Raw genomic sequence first — 10,000 nt, 5'->3', positions numbered from 1 at the left:
AGTTCTCGATGCGGCCCACGTAGGGTAGGTGGGGCCGGCCGGCAGAGAGGAACATGGCACAGTCGCCCACTCGCACCGTGTCCCTTCCCCGTACGATGGCCTTGTAGAACAGCTTCCTGGACTTCCCCTTCAGCCCCCGCCTCTGTGGAGACACAGGAACACTCAGAACACACAGTCACGTCTAGGAACTAGGGAGCGGGATTCAATACAACTCAGAGAAACGTCCTGTTCAATACGATAAACTTTTAAAAGACATTTCCCTGATGTTTTGGGAGATCACGTTGGCTGTAAACTATGTGGCTGTAAACTATGTGGCTGTAAACTATGTGGCTGTTAAACTATGTGGCTGTAAACTATGTGGCTGTTAAACTATGTGGCTGTAAACTATGTGGCTGTAAACTATGTGGCTGTTAAACTATGTGGCTGTAAACTATGTGGCTGTTAAACTATGTGGCTGTAAACTATGTGGCTGTTAAACTATGTGGCTGTTAAACTATGTGGCTGTAAACTATGTGGCTGTTAAACTATGTGGCTGTAAACTATGTGGCTGTAAACTATGTGGCTGTAAACTATGTGGCTGTAAACTATGTGGCTGTAAACTATGTGGCTGTTAAACTATGTGGCTGTAAACTATGTGGCTGTAAACTATGTGGCTGTTAAACTATGTGGCTGTAAACTATGTGGCTGTTAAACTATGTGGCTGTAAACTATGTGGCTGTAAACTATGTGGCTGTAAACTATGTGGCTGTTAAACTATGTGGCTGTCAGCTCAAGGAGAAATGTCCTTTAGAAGTCACCCTCAGTGCACAGGTTGATTATTGTGTTGGATTGAATACCAGTCTAGGCGTGCTTAAAGTCACCTTAAGTAGTTGGTATCTCTGGTCAATAGTGCAGCTCTAAAGGTCATGTACCTCTGCTACGGAGGATTGTGAGAGGGTTAGGGTCTCATGTACCTCTGCTATGGAGGATTGTGAGAGGGTTAGGGTCTCATGTACCTCTGCTATGGAGGATTGTGAGAGGGTTAGGGTCTCATGTACCTCTGCTATGGAGGATTGTGAGAGGGTTAGGGTCTCATGTACCTCTGCTATGGAGGATTGTGAGAGGGTTAGGGTCTCATGTACCTCTGCTATGGAGGATTGTGAGAGGGTTAGGGTCTCATGTACCTCTGCTATGGAGGATTGTGAGAGGGTTAGGGTCTCATGTACCTCTGCTATGGAGGATTGTGAGAGGGTTAGGATCTCATGTACCTCTGCTATGGAGGATTGTGAGAGGGTTAGGGTCTCATGTACCTCTGATATGGAGGATTGTGAGAGGGTTAGGGTCTCATGTACCTCTGCTATGGAGGATTGTGAGAGGGTTAGGGTCTCATGTACCTATTGTATGGAGGATTGTGAGAGGGTTAGGGTCTCATGTACCTATTGTATGGAGGATTGTGAGAGGGTTAGGGTCACATGTACCTCTGCTATGGAGGATTGTGAGAGGGTTAGGGTCTCATGTACCTCTGCTATGGAGGATTGTGAGAGGGTTAGGGTCTCATGTACCTCTGCTATGGAGGATTGTGAGAGGGTTAGGGTCACATGTAACTAAGATATGGAGGATTGTGAGAGGGTTAGGATCTCATGTACCTCTGATATGGAGGATTGTGAGAGGGTTAGGATCTCATGTACCTATTGTATGGAGGATTGTGAGAGGGTTAGGGTCACATGTACCTCTGCTATGGAGGATTGTGAGAGGGTTAGGGTCTCATGTACCTCTGCTATGGAGGATTGTGAGAGGGTTAGGGTCACATGTAACTAAGATATGGAGGATTGTGAGAGGGTTAGGGTCACATGTAACTAAGCTATGGAGGATTGTGAGAGGGTTAGGATCTCATGTACCTCTGATATGGAGGATTGTGAGAGGGTTAGGATCTCATGTACCTCTGATATGGAGGATTGTGAGAGGGTTAGGATCTCATGTACCTCTGCTATGGAGGATTGTGAGAGGGTTAGGATCTCATGTACCTCTGATATGGAGGATTGTGAGAGGGTTAGGGTCTCATGTACCTCTGCTATGGAGGATTGTGAGAGGGTTAGGGTCTCATGTACCTCTGCTATGGAGGATTGTGAGAGGGTTAGGGTCTCATGTACCTCTGCTATGGAGGATTGTGAGAGGGTTAGGGTCTCATGTACCTATTGTATGGAGGATTGTGAGAGGGTTAGGATCTCATGTACCTCTGCTATGGAGGATTGTGAGAGGGTTAGGATCTCATGTACCTCTGCTATGGAGGATTGTGAGAGGGTTAGGGTCTCATGTACCTCTGCTATGGAGGATTGTGAGAGGGTTAGGGTCTCATGTACCTATTGTATGGAGGATTGTGAGAGGGTTAGGATCTCATGTAACTAAGATATGGAGGATTGTGAGAGGGTTAGGGTCTCATTTAACTATTGTATGGAGGATTGTGAGAGGGTTAGGATCTCATGTAACTATTGTATGGAGGATTGTGAGAGGGTTAGGGTCTCATGTAACTAAGATATGGAGGATTGTGAGAGGGTTAGGGTCTCATGTAACTAAGATATGGAGGATTGTGAGAGGGTTAGGGTCTCATGTAACTAAGATATGGATGATTGTGAGAGGGTTAGGGCAGGAATAGATTGGCATAAACTTAATGACCATAGAAAGATCAACCCGTGTCTCACTTGAGTGGGGTTCCCCGACCACCGCCACATCTGTCTTCCCGGTAGGAACGTGTTCATCTTGGGTCTTGGTCCTGCATCACCAGGGATAACCCTTTGCCTCTTCACCAGGTCTCTGGGGGGTTTGGAGGGGGACGAGCTGCTACACTCCTTCCTTTTGAGAAGCTTGTTGTTGGCACTGTGGTCGTTGGTGGCTCCTCCTGCCTTGGTGTTGGATACGGCCACGGCCTTGGCCACGAAGGACTGTTGGCCCTGGTGGGGTCCGGCTGCAGCCGGGGGCTCAGGGGACTGCAGCAGGCCATGGTGGGAGGACAGGCAGCTCTGTAGCAGCAGCGTGGAGCTCTCCTCATCCTCCGAGCTGTAGGACGAGTCGTTATCCGAGGAGCACAGGCTGGAACTGGACATGGAGCCTGAGCTGGACGAACTTGAGGAACCAGAGGAAGAGGATGAGACGGAGAGGCGCGAGAGAAAGCTTCCCGCCGTCCTCAGTCCTCCAGAGGCTGCTGTGGCCAGCGCAGCCCCCCTTCTCCTCCTCCTCTCCTCCTCCTCTTCATTGTCCAGGTCTGAGTAGGAGCTGTGGCAGTCCCGATGGCAGCTGAGACCAAGCTCGCCGACACCGTACTCCCCAATAGCCAGGGAGGGAGAAGCCTTCCTCTGTGGAGGAGGGGCACCCTTAAGGAGGAGCTCAGCCCTTGAGGTAGAAACTCCCTTCCTGTTGTCCTTGACCAGCAGGACTGGGTGGGAGTAGGCCTCAGGCCTGGGGAGGCCGCCCACGCCTTTGGCCCCGAACCCAGAGCCACCGCCCAGCAGCAACAGGGCCTTGCTGTTCTTCGTCTTGGGTGAAGTCACCCCCTCGTGATCCAGTTTGACCAGGAACTCCTGACTGCTCTTCCTGCTGCTCCGCGGCACCTCGCCGGGCCTCCGTCTCTGGACATAGGGCCCGGTCCTGGAACCCAGGGACATGCCGGTGGGCTGGGTGCTACAGAAGGAGGAGTAGCCGTTAGCGATGCTGCTGAAGGAGTCAACCTCGAAGGAGCTGCTGCTGAACAGGCCCTTGGTCGGTGTAGAGACAGGGGCCGGGGGCAGGGGGAACAGGTGTGCCTCCCTCGTCCCCCTCAGGGCCTTCCTGGGAGTCCCGTTGAGCTGGAACAGATTTTCACAGGCCCTCTTCCTGGGGACAGCCACAGCCGGCCAGCTGAGCAGAGGGGCTGCGTTCTTATTGGTGCTGTCTGACAGGTTCTTCTTCTTCCCTGAACCTTTGGGTCTCCCTGCAATTGAAACCAATTGAATGCCTGGTAAGTCACCAATCAGTTCACACTACATATACCTTTACAAGATCAAGAGGTTACAAGAAATGAATGACACACACTTTTTCTGCGTCCCATCAGGCTAAATATACTATCAATTGTTTTTCAAATGGAGTGGATATAAAGCACGTATGTAGATGATCTTGTCTGACCTGGTCGTCTCCTGGCAGGCTCTGTGCTGGCCTGTCTCTCCGAGACTCTCTCACTCAGGGAGCTTTTTCCAAACTGAAGCTCCTCCGAGCCGCCCGGCCGCTAGACACCAGGTGGGCAGGGGACGACTCCGCACCTACAGAGGGACAGGAAGGGGAGGCGGGAGTTAATACATCTCTAACATACACCTGCATAATCACTGTCATAAGTAATACGTACAGTGCCTTGCGAAAGTATTCGGCCCCCTTGAACTTTGCGACCTTTTGCCACATTTCAGGCTTCAAACATAAAGATATAAAACTGTATTTTTTGTGAAGAATCAACAACAAGTGGGACACAATCATGAAGTGGAACGACATTTATTGGATATTTCAAACTTTTTTAACAAATCAAAAACTGAAAAATTGGGCGTGCAAAATTATTCAGCCCCTTTACTTTCAGTGCAGCAAACTCTCTCCAGAAGTTCAGTGAGGATCTCTAAATGATCCAATGTTGACCTAAATGACTAATGATGATAAATACAATCCACCTGTGTGTAATCAAGTCTCCGTATAAATGCACCTGCACTGTGATAGTCTCAGAGGTCCGTTAAAAGCGCAGAGAGCATCATGAAGAACAAGGAACACACCAGGCAGGTCCGAGATACTGTTGTGAAGAAGTTTAAAGCCGGATTTGGATACAAAAAGATTTCCCAAGCTTTAAACATCCCAAGGAGCACTGTGCAAGCGATAATATTGAAATGGAAGGAGTATCAGACCACTGCAAATCTACCAAGACCTGGCCGTCCCTCTAAACTTTCAGCTCATACAAGGAGAAGACTGATCAGAAATGCAGCCAAGAGGCCCATGATCACTCTGGATGAACTGCAGAGATCTACAGCTGAGGTGGGAGACTCTGTCCATAGGACAACAATCAGTCGTATATTGCACAAATCTGGCCTTTATGGAAGAGAGGCAAGAAGAAAGCCATTTCTTAAAGATATCCATAAAAAGTGTTGTTTAAAGTTTGCCACAAGCCACCTGGGAGACACACCAAACATGTGGAAGAAGGTGCTCTGGTCAGATGAAACCAAAATTGAACTTTTTGGCAACAATGCAAAACGTTATGTTTGGAGTAAAAGCAACACAGCTCATCACCCTGAACACCCCATCCCCACTGTCAAACATGGTGGTGGCAGCATCATGGTTTGGGCCTGCTTTTCTTCAGCAGGGACAGGGAAGATGGTTCAAATTGATGGGAAGATGGATGGAGCCAAATACAGGACCATTCTGGAAGAAAACCTGATGGAGTCTGCAAAAGACCTGAGATTGGGACGGAGATTTGTCTTCCAACAAGACAATGATCCAAAACATAAAGCAAAATCTACAATGGAATGGTTCAAAAATAAACATATCCAGGTGTTAGAATGGCCAAGTCAAAGTCCAGACCTGAATCCAATCGAGAATCTGTGGAAAGAACTGAAAACTGCTGTTCACAAATGCTCTCCATCCAACCTCACTGAGCTCGAGCAGTTTTGCAAGGAGGAATGGGAAAAAATGTCAGTCTCTCGATGTGCAAAACTGATAGAGACATACCCCAAGCGACTTACAGCTGTAATCGCAGCAAAAGGTGGTGCTACAAAGTATTAACTTAAGGGGGCTGAATAATTTTGCACGCCCAATTTTTCAGTTTTTGATTGGTTAAAAAAGTTTGAAATATCCAATAAATGTCGTTCCACTTCATGATTGTGTCCCACTTGTTGTTGATTCTTCACAAAAAAATACAGTTTTATATCTTTATGTTTGAAGCCTGAAATGTGGCAAAAGGTCGCAAAGTTCAAGGGGGCCGAATACTTTCGCAAGGCACTGTATAAGTAAGTAGCCTTGCACAAGCCTTGGCTAGTGTGAGCCAGAATGGCTCATAGGAGCAGGAGCCCATCTCCTGTTTCTGTAGCGTGAGGCAGCTGTACAAGTTCACCCCCTGGACAGGAGGTTAGCCTATCGCAGGACCTTACCCCCAAATCTATATCCTTAATGCTCAGTGCCACGCAGAGACGCAGAGGCGCATTGGGCCCATTTTTTCGGTCTTTGTTATGCCTTGGCTAGGGATCGAACTACCAACCTTCCAATTATAGGGCAGACACTAACGTCAAGGCCCCTGAGTTGGTCAATAAAGTCATAGTAATGTCTAAAATGCAGCAAGATATTGTCCATGATTCCTAATGTGACTGGAAGGTCTCTTATAAGGTCTCATAATAATGAGAAGGTCTAGTATAGTTGGTAACCCTGTAATCATACAAGGTGGATGACAGGGTGACACTCACAATGGATCTGGTAGCCCGGGGGGAGGAGGCGGATGTTTAGGAGGGAGATCCTCCCCTGTCTCCGTCATCAAACTCCACCATTACACCTCCCTGCTTCCCCTCCTCCCTGAACCACCTGCATCAGCACAACGTAAACACACATTTAGAGAGGAACCACAGGCATTGTTAGTCAAATAGTCAAAGTGAATCAATTGCTAAATGAATCAAATAAATCACAAGACAAAAGGATGAATGTGGACACAGAGAATGTGATCCAGTATCTCTCACCTTGGCGTATGTTGCCTGGGTATAGGCAGCGAGAGCGTTCGCTCCAGTAGGCACACACCCTCGTCCCCTCAGAGAGCACCGACTCTGTCTCTGGACGAACATCCAGGACCTGAAAGTCAAACAGACACTGAGTCAAGCCAGATTCACTACAGACCGACAGCAAAGACACACACACACACACACACACACACACACGGCTGGTCACTGTGCCACACCGCCAAGCAGCACTATCTCATGCCAATGTGCCAGTCACAGCTGAAAGGAGCGGAAGCTGTGATGCAGTAGATCCTGACTGAAGTAATACTAAGGAGGAGATGAATGGGGGGACTGTGATTGCAGGTTGCCAGATTCTCCTCCCTGACAATGCAGCCAGGGCCCAGAATCCGCCACTCACTGAAGCCCCTTTCAGGATGTTTTCATTTACAGTTGCCATGGAGAGGGGTCCCTTGACTGATGATGTGTGAGGTATAGGCGGGAATGTGTATGTGTATGTGTTTTGGTGGTGTGTTTGTGTGACTGCGTGTTTGTGTGTTCATGATTGTGTGTGTTTCTGCACATACACGCACGTGAATGCATACATGTGTGAGTGGGACCTCAGGCTCTGCTCAGGGGATATGTGGTCCTGGTGTAGGAGGTATTCATGAAAGGCTGTTGAACATGGGGTCCTGGTGTAGGAGGTATTCATGAAAGGCTGTTGAACATGGGGTCCTGGTATAGGAGGTATTCATGAAAGGCTGTTGAACATGGGGTCCTGGTATAGGAGGTATTCATGAAAGGCTGTTGAACATGGGGTCCTGGTGTAGGAGGTATTCATGAAAGGCTGTTGAACATGGGGTCCTGGTGTAGGAGGTATTCATGAAAGGCTGTTGAACATGGGATCCTGGTATAGGAGGTATTCATGAAAGGCTGTTGAACATGGGGTCCTGGTATAGGAGGTATTCATGAAAGGCTGTTGAACATGGGGTCCTGGTGTAGGAGGTATTCATGAAAGGCTGTTGAACATGGGGTCCTGGTGTAGGAGGTATTCATGAATGGCTGTTGGAAGAAAGTGGAATAAGACAAGAAAGTGGAAGTATGGTGTAATCACGAACAGCTGCTATCCGACGGCTGTTTACACAGCGGACATGCACACACACTACACAGCGGAAGGCACACACACTACACAGCGGAAGGCACACACACACACACGTTACAAAGTGGACGACACAGCTGCCAAGGGTAGGGTACTGATGGACTGACTACGCAACTGGGCTTAGGGGAAACCCACCTTTAACACTAGTTGAGAAATGCTTATGTGTCAGGGAGAGAAACACTGTTAGGATTTTGACTAAAGGATACTTGTCTGCTTGTGAGAGGTGAGAGAGAGAGAGAGAGAGAGAGAGAGAGAGAGAGAGAGAGATGAGAAAGAGAGAGAGAGAGAGAGAGAGAGAGAGAGAGACAGACAGACAGACAGACAGACAGACAGACAGACAGACAGACAGACAGACAGACAGACAGACAGACAGACAGACAGACAGACAGACAGACAGACAGACAGACAGACAGACAGACAGACAGACAGACAGACAGAGAAAATAGAGAAGAGAGAGAGAGAGAGAGAGAGAGACAGACAGACAGAGAGACAGAGAGATGAGAAAATAGAGAGAGAGACAGACAGAGACAGAGAGAGAGAGAAAGACAGACAGACAGACAGAGAGAGAGAGAGAGTTTATTAAAATGAGACTTGAGACTAAAGTATATAAAGAGAGAGATCAGATATAAAGTAGCAGAGAGAGATGAGAAAGAGAGAGAGAGAGCAGTGAGAGGATCAGTATATAAAGTAGCAGACAGACAGACAGACCTCAGAGATGAGAAAGATTGAGCACTGTGTGTGTGTGTGTGTGTGTGTGTGTGTAGCAGCAGTGTCCTCCTGTCTAAAGCAGCCACGATGCCAGTGAGAATGACAGTCATGACCTCCTGGTTACTAAAGCCATTTCCCCACTACTGGAGATCAATAAAGTTTATTAAAATGATGACTTGGCGAGGATCCTCCTGGTTACTAAAGTATATAAAGTAGCAGTGAGAGGATCCTCCTGGTTACTAAAGTATATAAAGTAGCAGTGAGAGGATCCTCCTGGTTACTAAAGTATATAAAGTAGCTGTGAGAGGATCCTCCTAGGTTACTAAAGTATATAAAGTAGCAGTGAGAGGATCCTCCTGGTTACTAAAGTATATAAAGTAGCAGTGAGAGGATCCTCCTGGTTATATAAAGTAGCAGTGAGAGGATCCTCCTGGTATATAAAAAGTAGCAGTGAGAGGATCCTCCTAGTTACTAAAGTATATAAAGTAGCAGTGAGAGGATCCTCCTGTTACTAAAGTATATAAAGTAGCAGTGAGAGGATCCTCCTGGTTACTAAAGTATATAAAGTAGCAGTGAGAGGATCCTCCTAGTTACTAAAGTATATAAAGTAGCAGTGAGAGGATCCTCCTAGTTACTAAAGTATATAAAGTAGCAGTGAGAGGATCCTCCTGGTTACTAAAGTATATAAAGTAGCAGTGAGAGGATCCTCCTAGTTACTAAAGTATATAAAGTAGCAGTGAGAGGATCCTCCTGGTTACTAAAGTATATAAAGTAGCAGTGAGAGGATCCTCCTGGTTACTAAAGTATATAAAGTAGCAGTGAGAGGATCCTCCTGGTTACTAAAGTATATAAAGTAGCAGTGAGAGGATCCTCCTAGTATGAATGATGCAAAAGTGAGAGGATCTCCTAGACATTGAGGAACCACCAGGTTGTCCTCGACACAGTGAGAGGATCCTCTCCTGTCTCCTTGGAGGAAGGTGTGTAGCAGTGAGAGGATGTATGTAGCAGTGTGTGTGTGTGTGTGTGTGTGGTGTGGTGTGGTGTGTTACTAAAGTGTGAGGAAGTGAGAGGATCCACCAGTGTCTCCTTGGAGGAAGGTGTGTGTGTGTGTATGTGTGTGTGTGTGTGGTGTGTGTGTGTGTGTGGTGTGGTGTGTGTGTTGTGGTCTAAGGTCTGTTATGAGATGACCCAGCTGCCACTGAGCCGTAGCACCAGGATGCCATCAGAATGTGGGGCAAAGTCACCTGTTCGGTTTACAATAAACACCAGCAGAGCTTTCCTCCCAAGAAAAACACACAAACACACACACACAGGAACGAAAAGCTTGCTTGAATAAGTTACACAGCGAAACACAAATGAATGCCGGCCAAGAATGCCCTGTGGTTTACAGTGTATAATTAGGCTTCATTTCACTGATGTCTTAGATAAACTGTAACGTTAGCTTAGCCTGGAGCACCAT

At 47.4% G+C, this 10,000-nt stretch overlaps 1 protein-coding gene across 1 annotated transcript in view; it reads right to left on the bottom strand.

Moving 5' to 3' along the window:
- The window catches only part of LOC115119686 (BAH and coiled-coil domain-containing protein 1-like), an 18,612-nt gene that overhangs the window by 8,405 nt on the left and 207 nt on the right, over window positions 1-10,000 (bottom strand). Inside the window, exons 2-6 of the mRNA XM_065010964.1 lie at window positions 7,064-7,151; window positions 6,702-6,810; window positions 4,135-4,234; window positions 2,679-3,943; window positions 1-142 (exon numbers count right to left, since the gene is read on the bottom strand). The exon at window positions 1-142 is cut by the window's left edge and continues 95 nt beyond it. Coding sequence (XP_064867036.1) covers window positions 1-142; window positions 2,679-3,943; window positions 4,135-4,234; window positions 6,702-6,810; window positions 7,064-7,151 — 1,704 coding nt within the window. The remainder of the gene's footprint in view (window positions 143-2,678; window positions 3,944-4,134; window positions 4,235-6,701; window positions 6,811-7,063; window positions 7,152-10,000) is intronic.

This window comes from Oncorhynchus nerka, linkage group LG26 (assembly GCF_034236695.1).
Source record: "Oncorhynchus nerka isolate Pitt River linkage group LG26, Oner_Uvic_2.0, whole genome shotgun sequence".
Lineage (NCBI taxonomy): Eukaryota > Metazoa > Chordata > Actinopteri > Salmoniformes > Salmonidae > Oncorhynchus > Oncorhynchus nerka.
Note: the sequence above shows the minus strand (reverse complement) of the source record. Positions and strands in the feature narration are given on the sequence as shown.